Source organism: Felis catus, chromosome C2 (assembly GCF_018350175.1).
Source record: "Felis catus isolate Fca126 chromosome C2, F.catus_Fca126_mat1.0, whole genome shotgun sequence".
Lineage (NCBI taxonomy): Eukaryota > Metazoa > Chordata > Mammalia > Carnivora > Felidae > Felis > Felis catus.
The window spans coordinates 148412584-148434642 of NC_058376.1; the positions used below are offsets into that span (position 1 = coordinate 148412584).

Here is a 22059-nt window from a genome sequence, read left to right on the forward strand (position 1 = left end):
ATCTGTGCTCTTGCCTCAGCTCCTGACTCTGGGTGTTCGTAAAGCCCAGCCCGCCCTTAAGGGAGAGACACAGGGTCTGCAGCTGCTCCAGGGTACAGCTATCCATGCGGTCTGCGGCTGAGCGGCCAGGCTCCGTGCTGCCCTTGCTCTGGTCTAGGTCTTTCCAGCCAGTAGTCAGGGCAGGGAACACGTAAAGAAGAGGCTGGGCCAAGGGACAGTTGTACTGACTTTATTCCCCTTCACTCTTGTCCTCACCCTCCTGCTATCCCCCACGCACTTGGGCCCCAGACACCAAGGGTCCACACACACACCTGACACAGCTACCTCTGGGCCCCCAATGAGGAGTGCGGTGGCAGCACCTGCCAAGTTCAGAGGCTGAGGCTCTAACTCCAGCCTGTGGTCAGGGGGCTTGAGGCCCACCTCATCTCTCTGCTCACCTCCAGCTGGCCCAAGACCAGGGAGCCCAGGGGGAGCTGGGGAGGGGGCAGGCCCAGGTTCCAGACCCAAGTTCTGGACAAATGGGCTGAGAAGTCCATCTGGACTGAGGGGCACCCCCCCCACACACCCCCTCCGCCCTGTACATCTCTAGTGGGATGTGATGATCCCCTGCCCCCTTCCCCACAGGCCCTGGGAAGTGGGTATGACGCCCCAGTCCCCTTACTCCAACATCCAGGTGCTTGTTAATGTCTTAAAAATAAAAAGGAAAAGGAAAAGCTGGTAAAACAAGAACCCCTACCCATACTGGCACTGCTGAGGTTCCATTATTGCTTCAGACCCTTGTGATCTGGCTGGAAAGGAGCTCCCACCCACACTGGCCTGAGGGGAAGAGAGCATTTAGCACCAGGGACCAGGACTCCTGACCCCACTGGGACAGGGGCCTCCCAAGAGAGGGCTTGGCCATGCCCACCCACAGCTACAAGGACCATTTTGACCAGAGCCCAGGCTGCCTGCTGTCTGGATCCCCACCCTCAGAGGAGAGGTGTATGAGAACAGGAAACCCAAATCTTGGGACAGGGTTTCAACACCAGCTCCCCCCACAACAGCCATCTCCAGCCTCTGCTTCTCAAAGTGTGGCCTCACGGGGACCTGATCTGGCCAGCCCCCGCATCCCCCCCGCCCTCTCCCCACTCGGCTCATTCACTAAAGCTATAGTGGGGCTAGCTGGTGACAAGACCATCAGTCCCCATGGGAGACCCTGGTGTCAGCGATGGGGGGTTGGGGGAACCCAAAGGGGTCCCGACCTACAGCACATTGGGGGAGATCAACTTTTTTGGGGAAAACATGAGCCAGCTCTGAAGAGCTGCCAGGCACTGGGTCCAGAGGTTAGAAATAGCAAGGAAGAGGAGGAAACAGAGGGGGGGGGGGACCCTGAGGACGTCATGGAAGCCCAGAGATCAAGGGGTAGAGGAGAGGGAGCTATAATAAAGCAGGAGCCTGGAACCCTCAGCCTTGGGGTAAGGGAGCTACACAATTGGGAGCCTGGCAGGGAGCCTTCCTCCCTCAGTGAGGGGCCCACCTTCTCTCTCCAGAGGACAGCAGGGGTGTCTGAGGGCATGTCTGTAGGCTCTGGCTTGCACTACTGCCACGGCCCCAAATGCAACTAGGCCAGGGCACTGCCCGCTCTGTGCCCAGAGAACAATCAGGTCTGTGTAGCTTGGATTACGAATCCTCAAATCACTCGGGCTTCTTGGAGCTGCCCACATCTGTACAGAATAAAGTGCTTCGTTTATTGATGATTAAAATGTCCCCAGCCCCCACCCCAGCGCCATGGGCCTCACAAGGAGGTCAGAGGGGTTCCAACCCCCTCAGCCCTTGGGCTGATGGGGCCCACTCCCCCCCTGCCCCCTGCCCCTGTCCCCCTTTAGGCTTACCCACTCCAGCCATGCTTGGGAAGGTGGTGGTGTGGGGGTAGTCGTGGGGGTTTAAGGTGCAGAGTATAACAAACAAAACCGTATAAACACAAAGGGAAAGAGCTTAACTAGGAAACATGTAGCTTATGGAACCTTCCTCCCCATTTTAAAGGCAGGAATAAAGACGTTAAATGACAACAAAAAAGGGTGTCCTATTAGTGCCAGCCTCGTGGGGGCAAGCATTGGGCACAGGCTGGGGCTCCCCCAGAACTCCTGCCCCCACCCTGGGGCCTGAATGTGCAGGTTCCTCTTGCCCACAGTGCTACAGGTGCCCTGCCCACACCGCAGAGGCCCAGGAGGGACAGGGATGCCGGGTTGTGGCCAGACCTAGGAAGATGAGGCCTCCGCCTTCAGAGCAGGGATGGGGACAGACACACACACATCTCTGGTGTGGGAGAGACGACCAGGGCAGCTGGTGAGGGACGGGGTGCTCTGTGAACAGCAGCCCTGCCCCCTGCCCCACTGATAGCACCTTGAAACCTTAAAACATTTTGTCTATGCCTCCTTCTCAGGGCCCTGCCCCTGGTGTTCACCCATTTGCAGGGACTTCGACTGCAGCCCTGGGGATCTGGCACTGCGGGAGCCAGCCCGTCTGCCCACCCAGGGCCTAGCCCCCAGCCCCCTGAGGCCCAGCGGCTTCTGGGGATGTCCTCTCCTGGACTCAGGGACCTCAATGCAGCCTGGTACAGCTCAGGGTCCCTGTGCCTGCTGCCAGGGTGGTGGGCGGGAGAGCAAATGCCTGGGGTCCAGCCCCTGCCTACCCCACTGCACACGGTGCAAAGCTGGGTCTGCAGCCTTCACACTCCGCCACTCCCTCCACAACACGCTCACAGGCATCCAGACTCAAGCTCTGTGCCTCAGTGTCCACAGCCCTCAGACTGGGTCCACGACTCCTTCCGGGGGTGGGGGGTGGCTGGCACTCCAACTCTTCCCCAGACTCCCCAGGATGAGGGGGCAAGTTAGGGTGCACAAGGGCGGCAGAGATGAGCCACCGAAGCTGACCCAGGCTTGGCTTGGCCAACCCCCCTCCGGCTTAGGCATCAGCAGAGTGACCCGTCACACCTGCTCCCCAGCCCCTCCCTCCCTGCTGTACCTGCTGCTCCAGCACCCCCCTCGCCTGGAGGGCGGTGCTGGAAATAGTTTCCTCTCTTTTCTTTTTCCTTCACTTCCAAGAAAAAAAAAGTAAAGGCTTCAAGGAGTCACTGAAGGGGGGAGGGGCCCTTGGGAGTGAGGTGTCCTTCCCCCACGCTGGGGCCACCAGCCTGCAACACTCCCAGGGCCAGGGGCCTTGAGCAGCATGTGTCCGGCCGCCTCCGGAGGTGAGGGCGGCAGTGCCAGGCCAGTGCTGCTGCCCTCCCACAGGAAAGACGAGAGGGCGGGGTGGGGGGGTCCCTCCCAGAGGCGCCCCCCGGGCTCCAGGCCCCGCGCACGCGCGGCTCGGCAGTCAGTTGTTGGCGCTCATCCTCCCGCCGGAGTTGGCAGTGGTGGGGAAGAGTGGCGGTGGGGGCGGCAGGTGGGGCGGGGGCGGCAGGGTCTGGGGCAGCCCCGGGAGCAGGGGCAGTGCGTGAGCCGGAGGCTGGGTGGGGGACAGGCCTGGGGCAGAAGGGGGGCCGTCGCTGGCCAAGGGGTGACTGACGCGGAAGCATTTCTCCTTGTGGGCCTTGAGCATGTTGGAGAAGCGGAAGCGCTGGCCGCAGACATCGCAGGGGTAAGGCTTCTCGCCGGTGTGCGTGCGCCGGTGCCGCTTCATGTTGGGTCGGCTGGTGAAGCTCTTGCCGCAGATCTCGCAGATGTATGGCTTCTCCCCTAGGCATTGGCGACGGGCACCGGGGAGTCACTGAGGAGTCCCCAGACCCCAGCTCTGCACCAGCCTCCCCACGCCCAGAGAACCACAGCGGGGCCCAGCCCCGGCATCCGCGGGGCCTCCCTACCCGGGGAGGCAGGGAGGACGGCACCGAGCCTCAGACAGAAGGGCAGACTGAGGCCCAGAGTTGAGAAAGGGGCATGGCTGCGGCCACCCCAGGCCTCTGGAGCAGGACTGCGAAGGGGCCCCTCCCTGGAGGCCGCCATACCTGTATGGGTCTTCATGTGCTCGTCGAAGTACTGCTTCATGTTGAAGTCCTTGCCACACCACTGGCACATGAACTGCTTGTGGCCGATGTGGATGCTCATGTGTGACCGCAGCTGGTACTTGTACTGGAAGCGCTCATTGCAGTTCTGAGGGTGGGGGGGAGGGGGAGGCCCAGGGGCAGAGGAGGGAGCAGCCTTCAGGAAGGGAAGCACCTGCCTGTGACCGCAGGGCCCAGGGAGGACACACACACCGGGAGGGGGTCCTGGGGCGGGGCAGCACACGGGCAGAAGAGAGGCCAAGGGCAGGCAGGGCCCAGGCGGGAACGGAGGTCAAGAAGTGGAAAAAGGCCACAGAATGGAGGGAGTCCTCATGCTTAAAGCTGAGCTCCCCCCACCCCGCCCCTCCGTCCTTCCTCCTTGTTGGAAGACCTGCCCCCCTCATCCCCGTCCACAGCCCTGTCTCTGCTCTGAGATGTTCCTCTCTCCACCTCTCCAGAAAGCCCACCCCATGTACCGTTCCAGCCCAAGGAGACTGCCCACCCTGAATGCGTGGGGGTTGCGTTGGAGCTGGGGTGGCAGAGGGTGGGGGCCGGGGGGGGGGGCAGGCAGGTGGGCATGCAGGTAAAGATGGAGTGGGAGGCAGGGGCCGCAGACACCAGGGTGGGCCCCCCCTCTTTCTGAATCCCGGACTCCACTCCCCACAACTCCCAGGTTTTTAGGCAGCTGCCGCTCCTGCTCCCTGTCCGTCCAGGTGGCCCCCGGGGCAGGCAGAGGAAGGAGCTCACCTCGCATCGGAAGGGTTTCTCCCCAGAGTGCTGCAGTGAGTGCACTTTGAGAGACATGCTTCGTTTGAAGGACTTCCCGCAGGTCTCACAGGTGAAGGGCATGTCCTTGGTGTGGGCTGTGGGGCAGGCCATTATGTCTCAGGGGGATGGACCCCCATGGCTCCTCCCAGGGGCTCGCTGCCTGACCACCTCCCACACAGGGCCTCCCGGGAGGCCCACCTGCTTTAAGGTCTGCTTCAGAGCCTCGGTCCAGGATCTGGGGCTGACTTCAGGGTGAGGGCTCTTCCCTCTGGGCTATGTCTGTCTGTCTGCTCTCAAGTCTGGTCAGACTAGCATGGAGGCCCTCACGTTCTTCCGCCTCTGGCCAAGGCTGCTTCACTCCCAAAGCTTTGGGGAGAGACTGAAGGACTCCCAAGTAGGACTGGCCTCGGCTCAAACCCTGGCCCGCCACTGGCTCCCTGCACAGCCTCTGTGGGCCTCAAGCATGCCCTTCTATAAAGACAGGCTAGGAGTGGTACTGAACCTCAAAGGTGGGCCTTACAGGGATGACACTGAGCAGTCCAGAGGGAGTTAGCTGTGCTCCCCTAAAACCCCGGAGAGGTGAGGACTTAACGAACTGTTCAAGGAAGATCTGGGGGGAAATAACTGGAGCCAGAGCTCAGAGCTGGGGAACTCGAGCCCAGGAAGACTACCAGTTCTGGGTTGCTCCGCATGCTCCTGGCTGAGACCTCGAGCCTGGGGCCCCAGCTCCCAGGTGGCTGGAGAAAGGGGGGGAGGGCCTGGCCAGGGCCATATCTCCCTTGAGCCCCAGGCCCCAACTGGGCAAAGAAAGGAGGGGCACCTGGACACCAGACTTCCAGCCAGGCCCACAGAGGGGAGGGACAGCCATGCCCGAGGCAGAGTAACCCAACACACACTTGGGGGGGCCTCCTTACTGTGTCGCATTATCATGGGTTGCGTTCTGAGAAGCCCGAAGCCCTGTGAGGGCCAGAAAGAAGGTGATAAAAAAATGAGAGGCACACCTGTCCTGAAACTGAGGGCCTATGTCTGCCCATACGTCACTTTGCGTGATTTAGGAAAAGGCGCTCCTTTCCCTGGTGGCCACAGCCCCATGTTGTGGCACATAGTCCGGTTAGCAGTGTGCCAGCTGGATTCTGGTCCCCATCTGCCATCTTGTCCAGGAACCCTTGTGCAACGTGCAACCTGCCCAACTATACATGGTAGTCCTGACCTCTGCAGTCCTGTCCAGGCCACGCTTGCCACTGCAAGCAGCCTCCCCAGGCTTCACAGCCGAGAGGGGCCTTTTCTCGCTTTCACACCGCCCTTGGATGGGAAGTCCTTCCCAGCACAGCCAGCAGCTGGCCGAGCTCTGACCTCGGGCCCCATCCTCTCCTGGCCTACTCACCAACCATGTGCTTGCGCACGTGGGCCATGGTGTAGAACTTCTTCTCGCAGATCTCACAGGAGAACTTCTTCTCCGCATAGCCATGCACGATCTTGTTGTGCTCGTGGAGGGACCAGAGCTTCTTAAAAGCTTTACCACAGGTCACACACTGTGGGGTAAGAGGACTTTAGGCCCCAGGTCCTGAGTCAGGACCGTGTGTGACCTGGGACAAGCTGCCCCTCTCTGGACCTCCGTTTCTTCACCTCACCTGTGCTGGCGAGAGAGCCCCGGATGTCCAGCGACCAGCCAAATCGGATGTTCTGGGAGTTGGGGATGGTAATCCACCCACCCAGCGCTGCAGCCTGGGGCCCTCCCCCATCCTTGAACCGAACTAGGGTCAGGGCCCACCTACACGAGGAAGCCCCTCCTCGGTGCTCATTTTAACAAAGCATCTCTCTACTGAGGGGCCATGGTAACAGGTCTGGCGGAGCTGGGGCACCAACTTTGCTGCCTCCCCCTGGGGGGACCCAAGCCCTGACCCCGTGGGTCCTCGAGGAGATAGGTGCCAAAGGGCCAGGTGGGGGAGACTGTGGGAGGTACCAGGCCCCACGAGGGAACGGAGGGTGGTGGGAACCCTGGGGGCCCCCCTCCTCCTCCTGTCCTACGCATCCCTGCAGGACACTCTTCCAGAGGGCTGGAGTAGGTCAGGCTTGGGCAGAAATGGGTCAGGGCGCCCAGCTCAGAAGAGGCACATGCGTCTTTCCCCTTCAGGAGGAAGGCTCAGGTGCGTGCAGGTGGAGAGTCAAAGGGCTGCCCAGCAGGCAGGCACGTGGGAACAGGTGCAGGAGGGTGGGGCAGGAGACCAGGTAACCCCCGGGTAACACTTTCTCCACAGGGCCATGCAATTAGCAATTAGCTCAGGCAATTAGCGCCGGCCTACCTGCTGCCCCATCAATCCCCTCCCAGGTCAGAACAAGCCAAAAGCAGCCAGGCTGGCCCTGCGCTGCCCACACCCTGAGAGGCCAGGCTGGCACACAGGCTGACCCGGGGCCTGGCCACCAGCCCAGCTCCCCTGCTTGGCCCCAGCAGCCCCTGCTCTTCCCAAATTTCTCATCCAATCCCTCTTTCCAGGCCCAGGCCAGCTGGCATCTCCAAAGCGCTGACAGCAAGCAGGGGCTTTCTCCTGCTCGGTCACCCCTTGCCCCATTCAGCCTTTGCGGCAAGTGGAAATGGCGCCCTCTCTGGGCAAACCCTGCCCCGCTTTGTCTGTGAAACTATAAACGGTGGTGGACCTGTTGGCCCTGTAGCAGCCCGAGGATTTACTAAAACACGGACTCATCCCTCCTGGCAGCTGGCTATCCGCCAGTCTCAAGTACTCAGACAACTCCCTCCTCTCATCCTCCAAAGCCCATGCTCCCCTTCGCCCCTCTGGCCAAGGGTACTGTTTGTTTCAGTCCTATCTGCACGTGTCTCCACAGGCCAAGCCCGGTTCCGCCCGCCTCCTCCAGGAAGGCACTGGCATTATCCCCACCACCCTGGGCCTGGGCCAGCTCCAGGGGCCAGGGGTAAGTCCGGCTTCCCCAGCCTGTCTGTCTGGGCAACGCAGGCAGCACGACGCGGGGTGCCTGGCCTCAGTGGCCGTGTGGCGTCAGCGGGCCTGCTGCCCAGCCCTGCCCCCCCCCCCCGCCCCCACGGAGCCGGCGGGGCCCACCTGGATGTTGCGCTCGCAGTCTGTCTGCCGGTGCAGCAGCAACTCGCTCTCCAGCAGGAAGCGCTTGCCGCACTGGTCGCAGATCTGCATGCGGCTGTGGGTCACGTTCATGTGCTTCTCCAGGTACCAGCGGTTGTTGAAGACGCGAGGGCACTTCTGGCATGGGTGGTGCTGCTTCTCTTCCAGCTTCACCTTGGCCCCCAGCCCGTCAGTGGCCTGTGGCCCTCGGGCCGGCGCAGAGGCTCCCGGCGCGGGCTTGGGCCTCTTCCCACCCCGTGGCCTGGTCTCCTCAGGCTCAGGGGGGCCCCGGCGCCGGGCGTTCTCTCGGGACCGAGTGGCCATGCGCCCGTGGGGAGGGGGCTCTGCCCTGCTGCCCCGACGCCCCGCCGGCCCCTGCCTGCCCCCTGCCTCCCCCTCCTCCTCCTCCTCCTCCTCCTCTGAGCTCTCTTGATCCTGTTCACTGTGCCCTTCCTCTTCTTCCTCCTCTTCCTCCTCCTGCTCGCTGTGCCCTTCCTCCTCATCTTCCTCCTCTCCCTGACTGCCACCCTCCTCTTCCTCCTCCTCCTCCTCCTCCTCTTCCCCTCCACTGCCACCACCCTCCTCTTCCTCTTCTTCCTCCTCCTCCTCTTCCTCCTCCTCTTCCTCCTCCTCCTCCTCTGAGTGTCTCTGCAGCCCGTCTTCCCGCCCCAGCACCATGGTGGCCGGGCCCGGGGTGGTGCCCGGCTTCCCCTCGGGCCCCGTGGACACGTGCAGAGTCTGGTTGTTGAGGTTCACCTCCACGATGATCTGGGACTGCTCCCGGCGGCTATAGGTGCCAGAGCCGCCTAGCTCTTCCTCCAGCCCCTCCCCGCCCTCCAGCTTGCACAGGCTGCCAGGGGGCCCACCGGCCTCTTCGACACCACCCTCCTTCTCCTCCTTGAAGAAGGGCTGGGCTGGCCCAATGGCAGCAGGCACCGTGCCACCTGCGGCCCCTGCCCCGTCCTCGACACGCACAGAGTAGGGGTCAGGGCCCTCGCGGGCATAGATCTTGGGCAGACCTGGGGCGTCTGCCTCCTGCTTGATGTCACAGTAGTAGGGTGGTGCGGCCGGGGCGCAGCCAGTGGCCGGCTGGGCCAGGGCCACAGCGCTGGGGCCCGGGGGGCCTAGGGAGCGGGCATCCAGCAGCTCCTGGCAGGACGCGGCGATGTCAGCCATCTGCAGCAATGAGGCGGCGCTGAGCACCTCGTGGACGTTGGCCGCGTTGACCAGCAGCTTGGATGTATAGATGAAGTTGAGGATCTGCTGCAGGCCGCCGGGCGCCAGCGCCTCCAGGGACAGCTCCACGCGCTGCAGCTGCTTGTTCTGGGTGAAGAGGGAGTGGAAGAACTGGCTGTAGGCAGCCAGCACGCCCTTGTGTGCCGGGAAGACGCTGCGCTGGGGCACCAGCACCAGGTCCACGTCGCAGAGGTCAGGCTGGAAGAGGCGCTGCTCATTCAGGCGGCCCATCAAGCAGGCGAAGTGCAATGCCACGTCCTCCACCAGCGAGAACTCGGCCGCCGGTGAGTCTGTCGTCTTCTCAACCAGCAACTGCGGGGCACAGGGCACAGGTCAGGTCAAGGCCAGCAACCTGGGCAGCACCCACCACCGGGGAGGCAGCCTGCCCATCACTCCTGGCTCCACATTAGGGAGAAAGAGCTGAGGCTCAAGCAAGGATGCGGGCTGGGGCTGGGGGGGGGGGGGGGCGGCGGGACCAGGACTCAAGCCCCGAGCCAGCTGCCCCTTAGAGCTCAGACTCCAATCATGACCTTTGGCTCCTGGGTTAGTAGGTTAGCTTTTCTGGGCCCCAGGCTCTTCCCTGCAAAACAGGAAGTCATCCTGGACAGGGAAGGGGAAGAGAAGGAAAGAGGAAGTAACAGGGACTAGGGTGACCAACTGTCCAGGAGTGCCTGGGACCTAGCGGTTTCCTGGGACGTGGGGGTTTTCTGTGCTAAAACCAGGGCCGATCTGGGCAAACTGGGGCGAGGTGGTCACCTCAGACACAAGCATTGCTTCAGCATTTCCTGAGCTCCGTGGATTCTCTCCCTCATACTCACTCACATGTAGAAATAAAACCATGCCTGCCCAAGCCCAGACACCTCAAGAACGAAAGTCAGGCTCATTAGCTCACCGCTCAGCCTCTGGCTGCTACTGCACCCTGGGGGTAGCACCTCAGAAACCCCTCACCTCACCAGCGGAAGGCCTCAGGGTCTGGGCCTGAGGCCTTGCAGAGGTGGAAATTCTTGTGAAGAAATCCAGGCCCAGAGCCTGGTCCCACTGTTCTGCTGGAGGAGGCTGGTGGGATCTAGCCAGCCCCTTCTTAACGGGACCAGTCTGCTGCCCATGGCCTCAGGCCTGGCTGCCAGCAGCTCCCCCTCACACAGGGGTTCTGTGGGGGTAGAAGGACAGAGCTGCGTTACCTGTCCACTGTGCTTAGAGACAGGAGCCCCCCCAGGGCTTGTCCTAGACCCTCTTCCCTCTAGGCCCCCAGACCCCAGGTCAGGTACGGTCCAGGCCCGGAGGCTCTAAGATGGCCCCATCTTGGAAGTCACACTACTTTGAAGCCTCAGAGAGGCCCTCAAAGTCTGGAGGGTCAGATCATCAGGTCCTTGGGCCACATCCGGCACCTGTGAATTGTCCAGAATAAGGGCTGGCTTAATCATCCCTGGCTCCACCACAGCAGCTTCCCCAAAAGGTAGACAGCACACAGGCAGGCTGCCCAGTCCCACGCATGGGTCCAGTGCACAGATGTTCAGTTAATATCTGCCGACCACCTGCCTGGCCGGACCAACTCCACAGGTTCCAGTTCAGGGCCCTCCTCAGGCCCCGTTTAGCTGGGTCAGAGCCGCCTGTATTTGAGGGTTACCTTGCCCCATTGCCGACAAGCCATCAGCTCCTCTCCCCCAGTCACCTCCCTGAAAGCCCTGGGATGAAACCTTGGTTCCGTCTATCCAGAGCCTGCCCCAACGCCCCAGGACAGTCCTTCCATTGATAGAGCAGCAGTGGGTGGGCCCAGTCTGGGCCCAGGGGTGGTATCTATGTTCACCTATGAGAATCTGCCCCAGGCGTCAGGATGAACCTCAAGGAGCCACAGGGGCAACCTGCTTCCAGATCTGCCCTGGGCCCCACCCTGCATATCCAGGGCAGCATCCACCCCATGCTCTCTCAGATCCCAGTCTGGCCAGACTCTTGACCATGGAGACCATCTTCCTCAAGTTCTCCCACGCCTCCTGCCTCCCAGCCAAGAAGCCAACCATCTGCCCCTCTGTCTCAGGACTGCTAGCCTGTCCAGGCCTGGCCAATCTAACAGGGATATGGTGCCAAGTCCCTCCCATCTCCCTCCTCTGACTCATCCTGATTCATCTTCTGGGACCAAACCCTACTGCACGGATGGGGAAACCGAGGCTCAGAATGGAAGGATCCCACAGATCCCCAGGACTTCCAACTCCTTGCTGAGGCCACCCCTTCCCTGCTGGACTGGACGCCACTCCATGTGGATGGATTTCTCGGCTTGCAATGACTTAAAGAGCAGTAAGAGGCTTCTGGGGAACCTCAGACTCAGGGGACCAGCTGTGCTTCCCTAGACCCCACCACTACCCTCTGCAACCTGTGGCCTCCTCCCCAGAGCTGCCACCACTTGCAGGTCAGTGAGGGGTCAGGATGCAACTTGGGTTGTAAGAGGGCCCCTAAGGGCCACCAGGGGCCAGACAGTGGCAGAAGTGGCTTGGATAAGGGCTTGTTAAAGCCAGGCCTGTTGAGGGGAGCACATCCTAGGCCACAAGGGCCCCAGTACACTCTGCATCCCCCTTCCCAGAATGCCCTCCGGTGCCTACCTGGCATTGGGAAAAAGGGCAGTGCCCGACCTTCCCATGTACAGACCTGGTCCCAGGGCCCTCTGGCCTCAGCAGGAAAGGAGGGGCTAGCCTGGAGGGTATTGGTGCCCCTAAAGACGCTATTCCCACGGCAGTACCCCCCCTCCCAAGCCAGTACCACCCTGCACCCTTGAGGGGCCCGAGAATCTCACAGTCAGGAACCCTGGCTGGACTTAATTGGCAGGGCACACCCATCCAGCCTGAGTCCATAACCCGTCAACTACCTCGGCAGGGCTCGGCCACCCCCTTGCCTGGCACCTCCCATGCAAGGCCCACAAGCTGCGCCTGCCTCCCCAGCCAGATGTGCCAGTTCCCTGAAACTGCAGACATCCCTCCCCACTGGCTGTGCCAGCTGCAGCCAGGTGCACTCCATCCTCAAGTCCAGACCAGGCCAGCCTATTTAAGATACAAGACCAGGGAAGTGGTCAGGCACTCCTGTTGCCCTCAAACTCTCCCGGCAAGCCAGGCTGGGGATTGGGGGTGGGGGGGCGGTGGGAAGGAGCCCAGGTGCCAGGGACACCTGCCGAGACTGCTCACCAGGGCCAGAGCCTTCTGCATCTGAGGGATACCCTCTCTCAGCGCCATGAAGCCGCTGGCTCCCTATCCTGACCTCCATGGAGGCCCCGGGATGAAACCTGGGCTTGCATCGGCACCCCCCACCACACACACACCCCAAACGCCCACGACAATCTTTATTGCCGGGTAACCATTGGTGGGGCCCAGACTGAGCAAGGGGGCACAGGTTCATGACTTCCAGGCTCCTCTTTTTGGAGAGGCGGTGTCTGTGTCAGCCTCTTCTGCGTTCATGGCCCCTCTCCTTTCCCAGGAAACAGGCCCAGAGAGGGCAGAGGACTGGCCCAAGGTCACACAGTAGTCTGGACCGGAGCTGCGGACGTCCCGCCCCAACACACCCGGCTTGGCCCAGTCGCCCCAAATCCCCAAACAGGGCGGCTCCAGCGCCCACGTGGCCCAAGGCCCAGGCGGGAATCCGACCTCCCCCCTCCCCCCCATCGCCCAGTCGAGGGCGGCGGCGTCCCAGGCTCGGAGAAGCGCCCCCCTCCGCCCGCGCCTAGCCAGACTTCAGCCTTTCGCGCCTGGGCCCCCACCCCAGGAATTTAACCCCCTCCCCGCCGAGGGCCGCGCCGTAGCGCCGCATTCCCGGCCCGCGGGGACCCGGGAGAAGGGGTCGGGGAGACCGGCGAGGGGGAAGACCCCTCCAGCAACTCCACCCTGAGCTGGCGGGCCGTGCGCTCGGGAGGGCAGAGCGGGCAGGTGGGCGGATAAGCGGGGGGACAGGCAGGGCCTTGCGTACCATGGTGCCGTGGCGCTGGGGGCTCACAGGGCCCCGCGGGATCGCGCTGCCCCCGGCGGCCGGGCCGGGGCCGCTCCATGAAGCGCCGCGCTGGGGGCCGCCCCCGCGCAGGGCCCCGCGACCATGGCCCCCGGGGGCGCGGCCGGGCGGGCGGAGGCGCAGGGCCGCGGCGAGTCCAGCAGCCGAGCAGCTGCGGCCCCAGAGCCTCGGGCGCGGCGGGCGGGGGGCGCGGGGCGCCGATTGGAGCCCGCGCGTCAGCTGGGGCCGCCGTCTGGACGCTTAAAGGGCCAGGCCGCCCTGCGTGCCGGCGGGGGGCGCGGACACGCGTGGTGTGCGCGGTCCCGGTGCAGCCTGCTCTGCCTCGGGCCGCAGGGGACCCCAGCCGGGTCCCACTGCTCCCATCCTAACGGATGGGCCCCGGCCTCACTCTCTCGCGCCGAGCCCCCTTCTTGCCGGGAAGTTCGTCCGAGAGTCTAATCTCGGTGCCTTCCAGCTGCGCCACAGAGGCGGGGTCGGAGTAGGAGGCGGCCCTGAAATGGGGAAGCTGGGCGCGCCCACTCCCCAACTAGCTGCAGAAATGCTTCCACCTGCTCCCCTGAGCGACCCCAGCTGAGAGACCGAACCCCCGTACCCCAGCCGCGCTCACCACCCCCACCCTCTGGCCTGAGCTGCTTTGATCTGAGGGTGAGTCTAGGATCTCCAGCTAGCCCTGCCCCCCACACCCCCCTTCCCCAGGGCATCCCAGAGCTCTTTTTACTCTGTGCTGGTTGGCCCATACCTACCTGGTGGCCTCCTCTGGATTTCCACAGGGCAGGGGCCCAGGGCAGGAGATGCAAGAACCCGACCCCAGCTGCAGCGACCAAGCCTTTAACGGTGGCCGGCCCAGCACTAGGGAAACGCAAGATGAGAGGAGTGGGGGCCAGAGGCCCAGGCCCCACTGTGCCCCTCAGCCGTGTGACCTGACCACTGCTGAGTAGCCTCCCTGCTCAGTCTCTGCTGGCCTGCGGAATGCTGCTCTGGCACGGACACCAGTGGGGGCAGGGGGCTAGCTGTGCTGGCAGGAGGCTGCAAAGGAACGCTGCCAGGCTGAGCAGGCGGCAGGGTGGGGACCGCAGGGCGCTGGCCTGGCAGGGCCCAGGTGGCGGCTGGGCCACCAGGGTGGAGAGGGGGCCTCTGTGGGCCTCTCGTGTGGCCCATGTCATCATTCAGGGGCCTTTCTGTGCCCTCGCCCCACCCCAAGCTGGCTGCTGCCCCGTTTGGGTCACTGTGATACTGCCCCTGTCCTGGCAATACCCACACCCCTCACACATGTGCCCTTGTGCTTACACAGCAGCCCCTGCCCAGCTGTCGCAGTATCCCCTGGGTTTGCCATCTTCCCCGTGAGTGGGCAGGGTCTCTGGGGCCTGCTCAGATTGACTTGGTTCTGGGTGCCGGGAGAGGGAATGGAACAGAGGCAAAGATCCCAGGGCGACACCGTCAACAAGTCTGATGGTCTTTTGCAAGACCTCCTGCAAGGGCCTCCTGACGCTGGGGCCAGGGAGAAGACATCTCAGGGGCAAAGATGGGGGCGACCAAAGAGTGCCAAGAGGAAGGGGAGGAATGCACATAGCTAGATGCAGCGTGGGAGAGACCCCAAGTGAATAAAGACACGGGAGGAGAGGTGGGGGCACAGCTGGGGACGTGCCTCCAGAGGCGGCCACTGCAGACACCCTGCGTTTCTGTGGCCATGGTGGGTGCACAGCCAGCTAGCTCAGCTCCCAGAGGCTTCAGGCTGAGGCCAGGCCAGAGCCGGCCAGCATGTGGGACCAGCTGGTCACCTCAGGGCTGCTTTCTGCCTCTTCCTCGGTTCCAACCCGCTTCCTCATCTGATTCAGTGGGTCCTTGCACTGACCTGGGAGGGGGCAAGGGATGGATTGTGTACCCATTGCTTGGATTAGGACAGTGAGGCCCAGAGGAGTACAGATAATGCATCCAGGCACCAGTGTCAGGAGCCAGGGAAAGGGGAGGCTGGGAGAGTGTGGCCTCCCCTCGGGCTGGGAGGATCCTGGCAGAGAGGACTACACGAGACACCCTCATGGGTCCACTGTCTGCCAAAGCTTGGCAAGGGGTGTGGCCAGCCTAAGTAACGAAGGTGGGGCCCCTGGCCCCTTTGGGATTGGCTTTGGCTGTGGCGGTCAAGCCAAGGAGGGGCTGGAGTTGGGGTGAGAAGAGAAGGAATGGGGGCTCAGGCTCCCTGAAGACCACAGCTGTTTCCCCCTTGCTTCTCTGGCCTACAGCCCATCTACTGGGGGAGCCCGAGGACGCAGCCAGCTTTGGGAGAGGCTACTGGCACTTGGGTCACATGAGACTGCAGCAAGGGGCTGTTTGAAGAGCCCGGTATGGTGGGCTCAAATGGGGCCACCCAAACTGTGCGAGGGCAGTCCCCAAGCTTGGCTGGGGACACCAGGCCCACCTCTTCTGATCCTGGAGAGAACAAACAGCCCAGAGGTGGTTGGGGGGATGTGTGCACGCACACTTGCACAGCACAGGACTCAGCCTCCCTGGGGTGCAGGAGGCTGTGTAGCTGCCGTAGCTGGGATGGGGAAGGACAAGAGTGGACAGTGTCAGAAAACCGAAGGGGATAACACAGCGTGAAGTCGGTGGGACGGAAAGGGATGTTCGCGCTACCCACCAGAGGCTGACCCAGGGCCCTACAGGGACGGGAGCACAGAGCTCCGAGTGTGGAGTCGGGGGGGGGTGTTGCCCCTGTGTTCTGCCTCCACTGAGCGCCACACTAATAGGCTACAGCTGCCGGGGTGGGGGCCTAATTCAAACCAGCAGGTTGCCTCGTTCCCTCCTGCTGTGTAAACGTCATGGCCTTGGCATGCCTCACCAGTAGCTTCCAGGATCCTCTCCCTCCCTGTCGGTTCAAGGGACTGTGGGCTTCTCATTGGTGACTTGAGCCTGGCCCTCCACATGAAACCTGTGGGCTCCTACCCTCCTCCTGGAGGCGATCCCAGGGCCCGCGTCCCTGGGCCTTTGATGTATGCTTGGCTCTAAGCATTTAATTCTCCCTACTTCCCAAGGGGGAGGCCTTGGTATCCCAGATTTTCAGATGAGGAGCTGAATTATAAAGGTCAAGCAATCTAACTAGTTAGTTAACAAACTAGAGAGTGGCAGAGCGGAACTTGAACCCAGAAAGTCTGGTTCTGGTCCAGACCCCTTACGGACTATACCACAGACTCGTTGCTCACAGAGGTCCTTTATCTCTTCAAAATAAAATCAAACTAGGCTGGAGGCATTGACATTAGTGGGGTCTTTGGCAGCCTTTCTCTGGGAATCTGGCCTGCTGGTAGAGAAGTTAGTTGCAGGAGGACCCGGGTAACCTGGGGCTGGGGGAGTGGCAGCCCAGGCCTCCATTCCCTGTAGGCCCTCTGGGAGGCCGACTCCTCTCCAGACGGGTCTGGGAAAAGGATGGGCACCACGGATTCCCATGCCCAGTTGTGCCAGTTGCGCACACCTTCTTTTAGGGCTTATGAGCCGAGGAATGGGCAATCCACGTCTTCTTGGTGCAGATGAGCCGTCAGAGGCCCAGGAACAGACAGGATGCGGGCGTCTCTCCTGCGGCCTGAGGTCACTTTCTTTACCTTGACTTCCTCAGGGCTCTATGCAGGTTCAGACACAACAGTCCTCAGGCTGGCCTGGGTCCTGGGGCCGGGCTCTGAAACTCAGTTCAGCCTGCAGAGCTGTGAACGGTGGGCCCAGGGTCTCGAAGGGGCAGAAGTACTTGGCCTGGAGCTCGGCACAGCCCCACCCCGACCTTTTGATTCACAGGGAGGAGAAGAGAAAGGGGCAAGGGCACTGCCTCTGCCCTCTACTGAAACCTTTAAAGAAAACAGACCGTTAAAGCCCCCTGCCCCTTTGTGTGTGTGTTGTGGCAGTGTGCTCCCCTGGCCTCACACACACACAGCATCAGGCACTGACTGGAGCTGCCCGGAGTGGGCCCTGAAGACGAGCAGGTGCCCTGTTCTTCCAGGGTACCCCCTCTCTACCCCTGTCCTCAAAGGACTTCTCCCTGCCCGGCAGGATTCCTCTCAGCTTGCTTCCCAGCTCAACCCCTCACAAGTGCTGCATGGGACTTCTCTGTAGAAACCAGCCGAGTCCAGGCTCTTCTAGCATGTGAGGCATGGCTTCCGGGCCTCACCTAGTCAGCTAGTTTGCGTCACCTACGTGGCAGGTGTCTCTCTACACGGACTACAGTTTCCTTTCCCTTCCCAACAGTGGTGTCCAGCCAGTTTTCACTTGTGATAGGGGCATTTTTCTTGAATTCTCTTACCTCCTATTTAATGCCCGGCTAATTCAGAACAGTCAAGGCCAAAATCCTTGACACGTTTCCCCCCAGTGCTGCCCAGCTGATCAAAATGATCACTATGAGAATGTGAACACAATGCTGGAGCTCACTAAAAAAGAACCTCACTTGGGGATTTCCCTACAGTAAAAAGACTCTGAAGTTTTCTTTAAATTTTAATGCATCCAGATTGGACTATTGTCAGGGATTGCCTGACTTGGGGGTCTACTGTTAATTCTGAAAACTGAATCTCTGCCAAGTCTTACTGTGAGAAGTTATGAGGTATTCACTAAGAAAATACAAATTCCCCTGAGTCCCGAGGAGAAAAAAGTTAATTGTACTTGCCCTGCAAATTCTCATGTGGACACTAAAAATATCACCATGAATGTTTTCTCTAAGAGCCAGTGCTCTGTGCCTAGTGAACTGGTAGAGGGAAGTGTGGAGGCCGTGGGTGGTTTAGTAGGTAAATGTTCTGTCCCCAAGGCAGCAACTCCCAGAGAAGATGGGACATACTCCTTCCTCAGCAAAGACCTCTGTATGCAGGTCACCTCGGCTGAATGACAACAACGGAGCCTGGAGGAAACCTGGAGTTTGCAGGGCAAGAGAGACCAAGCACCATCACTGAGCAGGTGCACCATCTGGGCAGGTGAACATCTCTGCCTGCAGTGCCTCTCCGGCCCCACCTCACGCCCCGCCAATACTCAGCCGCCAGATGGAAACGGGCAGCAGAGACGAAGTCTCTTCGCCGCCTGGCTCAGCAAAGAGACCCAACATTTTCTTTTCCATTTCGGAAAGATTACTGGAAGTCTGGACGAGTAAAGAGAGATGAAACAGGCACAGATTTAGACTAAGTATATATTTTAATTTCTACAAGGTCCCCCTTTTCAAGTTTTAGGAGCATTTAAATGAAGTGTATACAAATTAGACATTGCCAATATGTACAAAAGTATTCTCTACAGTTTTTGAACAATACCAGCTATATCATGTTTCATTTGCAGTAAACGACATTACAAAAACAGTCCAATAATACATTTTCTATTAAGAAGCACAATACACAACATAATTAAATTTTATTAAAAAATAACTTAAAATACAGAACAATCCCCTCTAGGCAGAAAAGCTGTTTCTGTAGTTCATTCAGTAAACACACAGTTGAATGCTACGGCTGAGGGCTGTTCTTGTCCATGGAAGAAACAAATGAGGCTTCCAGGGCCCACCTTGTTGGGATGAAACTCCAGCGCAATGGGCAGTGATGGTCTGTGGTAAGTGGGGTTCTGAATGGCCTGCACCCCGCCCCCCTCCCCCAACTCCATGCCCAAATCCCAGGAACCCGTGCCTGTGCAGTCACTCCTGTGATTATGTTATGTTCTATGGCAGAACTGACCTTAAAATAGGGAGACTTGATCAGTGGGCTTGATCTAATCACATGAACCTTAAAACAGAGGAAGAAGGCAGAGGGATGGGAGGCGTGAGAAGATGGGCCATTGAGAATTTGAAGATGGACGGGAGCACGCGAGAAGGAATGAGAGCAGCCTTCAGGAGCTGAGGCAGAAGCCTCCAGATGACAGCCAGCAAGGAACTGAATGAACTTGGAAGCAGACTCTTCCCCACAGCCTCCATAAAGGAATGCTGCCCTGCTGACCCTTGATTTCAGCCTTGTGAGACCCTGAGCAGAGAATCTAGCCACACTGTGCCAGACTCACAAGCTACAGAACTGTGAGCTAAGAAACAGGCGTTGTCTTATGCTGCTAAGTTTGGGGTACTTTGTTACACAGCAGCAGAAAACAAATACATCGTCTAAGGGTAACTTTTCTTAACCTAATTAGATTTGGCAGTTTGTTGGGCTTCTGAATGCGTTTTTTTTCCCCCACTGAATATTACAGGCAACTTTTGAAAACCCTTCACATGAATCACACATTGTTTTGTGTTCACTAAGAAGTCCATTTATTTGACTTGGGTCCTGTTTTCTAACGTACTCTATCAACCTGGCAAACAGCTGACCACTTAACCCTGTTTATGAACCTTTTACGGATGACCGTTTTAATATATCCAAGGTCTCCCCTCCACCCATCCAAGGCTGTCAAATCCCTCCAACTGAGGGCTCTTTCCCACTTCCCATGTACCCCAAGCCAAGGCCTGGGTTGGGTTGGTGCAGAGTTCCACACCCAACATCCAGTAGGATTTTCTTCTGCGTAACTGATTAAACTGGCACTAAGGTGATTAAGTACACTTGGGGGAAAAACTCAAAGATTAAAAAAAAAAAAAAAAAAATCACACCAGTTTTTACAGGTCAAATCCTTTTTGGAGGAACCACCCCAAACCGAAAATGTGTCATCTGTGCAGTCGTGCACACCCTCTTCCCCTGTGTGATGTCCCGGACTTCCTCGTGTCGTGCGAGGCTTCACCGAGTCAGAGCGGGTCACGGCAGAAAGAGGAAAAACATGCTGGTGCTTAGAACAGTTCAGCTGCTGTTGTGGTATCTCTCTCTCCTACTTGAAAGACTTAAAAGCTCTGCCAAGTGTCTCCAGGATGGTGGCAGTGAGGTTTTGGTGGTACTTTGAAGTCCACTCTTCAATTGACTCTTCCCGAGGCACACATGTCAGTTACGTGCAGCAGCCCTGAGCGGCCACACAACCTTCTGGGTCAGTCCTGCCTGCTCCGGAGGACCCCAGGCCACACCTGAGCTGGAGAGAAGCCCTCCAAATATTTAAAGTGAATACAGCTCAGAAGGAACGTTTGGCGCCAGTGAATGAAAATAATAATAATAATAATAATCTCTCTTCTAAGAGATTCTAACGTAAAGTATACATAAAGAGGCACCAAAAGGTACCGAGCACCAAAACATGAACTGGAATAGAATTGTTTCTACAATCTAAACTTGGGATAATATTCATTAAAAAGCACATAAAACATTAGGTCCTTAGGGACAGTGCAGGTACACAGTTAAGGCCGATTTATTCTTTTGAACCTCACCTGCCAGCCGGAGTGGGCTGTATGATGACCACTTTTCCCGATCCTCTGAGACAACCAAGAAGTAAGGAAAGAATGAAGAACTCCAGAGCCACTGCCTTATATTCCTGGCTACCATCAAGTATCAATTCTGGGTGGTTTGTTCTTAAGAGCACGTATGTATGAGACTGTGTGATTGGTACATAAATATTTGGCCACCTTTAACAGTTCTTCACAGTTCTATGCTTGGCAGCATATATGCTAAAACCTGAAAAACGGGCAAAAAGAATCTGTATTCTAAGGAATACATGAGATGGAAAGAAATCATCTGTCTAAAATAATATTGCAAATGATACTTAAATTTCATGATTTCTTGATTCAAGAAAATGAAATTCATTTCCATAGTTGGCTACTGTAAAATGTGGCATAAAAATATTTTTAGGAGACATATCTGTATTTTAAATTCTGTGTACATGTAAATGAACGATAACAATTAAGTGCCTATTTTTGAAACTTATCTCTAATATTGAAATAGAACAACAGACTGCCATTAAGTTTCTCCAACTTTTAAGTTACCAGATATTTACAAATAAGATATAATTTGTATAAAAAAAACGGGGGGGGGGGGACATTTTCAACTATATGTGCTGCTTTCACTGGGGCTCCGGTGATGAGAGTAACTTCGGTCACTTTCACTGTCAGAGCCATAAGATCTACAACTCCTGTATAACAAAAGAAATATACAGACACCTTTTAACTTCAACCCTTTGAATTCCTCTTGAAGCCTTTTTTTTTTTTTTTTTTTGATATGAGTGGCTTGAAAGCAATACTGATGTGGCAGAGCACAGTGGGTGGATGAGTGGGGTCTTGACTGTGGCAACAGTGTAGACTTTTCAAAGACGTTTTAAATGACAGAACAGTAATATCAACGTTAAGATAAAGAAACATCGCATCTTGGGAAATTACTTGAAATCCACATGCAAATGAGCAGAATAATTTTCCATGTTACCCAAACTGAACATCAATATTTAATGAGACCGAGGAAGCAAGGGATAAAAAAGGTACACAAATAGTTTCATTAAAAATATGGAAACCAAGGGGCGCCTGGGAGGCTCAGTCGGTTAAGCATCCAACTCTTGATTTCAGCTCAGGTCATGATCTCATGGTCGTGAGATGGAGCTCTGCATGGGGCAGCTTAAGATTCTCTCCCTCTCCTTCTGCCCCTCCCTCCCTCACTTACCCCTCACTCCAAAAAAATTAAAAAAAAAAAAAAAAAAAAAAAAAGGGAAGCCAAAAAAAAAAAATGGGGACCCCATGAGGGATGTGGGAGGAAGGTAGGGCAGGTGCATGCAGATAGGACCTCTGGGAAACTAAGTCAAGAGGACCTGGCAATTGTCACCATTCAGTTATTTTGAAAAAAATTCAGGGAGCCAGTCACTTTGCCAAATGCTAGGACATACACAGTAGAGCAAGTATAGTTTCCTGGGGCTCAAGGACAGTACAGAATAGTGGACAAGACAAATAGGGCACACGGCAGGGAGGTGGGGGTGGTGTAACTCAGGGTGAACAGTCAGGGCGGGCCTCCTGGGGCAGTGGGTTGCAGCTGAGGCCTGTGGGGTAGGTAGGTGGGAATTGGCCATTTCAAGAGGCGTGTGTATCTCCAGGCAGAAGGAAAGGTTCTAGCACATTAAAGGAGGGAAGACAGAAAAGCCCCAGCTGGAGCT

At 58.3% G+C, this 22059-nt stretch overlaps 2 protein-coding genes and 1 long non-coding RNA gene across 11 annotated transcripts in view; 1 reads left to right on the forward strand and 2 right to left on the reverse strand.

Moving 5' to 3' along the window:
* Nucleotides 1–213: 213 nt before the first annotated feature.
* On the reverse strand, nt 214–13559 carry ZBTB47 (zinc finger and BTB domain containing 47). Of its 2 annotated transcripts, XM_011286258.4 has the most exons (6): nt 13060–13559; nt 7861–9426; nt 6171–6318; nt 4766–4881; nt 3983–4127; nt 214–3716 (listed from the first exon to the last, which is right to left on the reverse strand). In XM_011286258.4, the coding sequence occupies exons 1-6, from the start codon at nt 13060–13062 to the stop codon at nt 3355–3357; spliced, it is 2340 nt and encodes a 779-aa protein (XP_011284560.3). In that variant the 5' UTR covers nt 13063–13559; the 3' UTR covers nt 214–3354. The 2 variants fall into 2 exon arrangements, with proteins under 2 accessions (XP_011284560.3, XP_044893720.1); XM_045037785.1 differs by lacking the exon at nt 214–3716 and having other exon boundaries at nt 4118–4243.
* Nucleotides 9261–18221, forward strand: LOC102899977. Of its 3 annotated transcripts, none has more exons than XR_006585633.1 (4): nt 9261–9398; nt 11045–11518; nt 13553–13743; nt 13869–18221. It is a non-coding gene; the product is annotated as an uncharacterized LOC102899977 (long non-coding RNA). The 3 variants fall into 3 exon arrangements; XR_441196.5 differs by having other exon boundaries at nt 17930–18221; XR_006585632.1 differs by lacking the exon at nt 13553–13743 and having other exon boundaries at nt 17930–18221.
* Nucleotides 18222–18227: 6 nt separating this feature from the next.
* NKTR (natural killer cell triggering receptor) overlaps nt 18228–22059 on the reverse strand; it is a 58524-nt gene continuing 54692 nt past the window's right edge. For 5 of the 6 annotated variants that reach the window (XM_019810863.3, XM_003992206.6, XM_019810862.3 and 2 more), the window contains one exon: nt 18228–21057. In XM_019810863.3, the coding sequence (XP_019666422.1) occupies nt 20970–21057 (88 nt within the window). In that variant the 3' untranslated portion in view covers nt 18228–20969. The remainder of the gene's footprint in view (nt 21058–22059) is intronic. The other variant, XR_006585628.1, reaches the window with a different exon arrangement.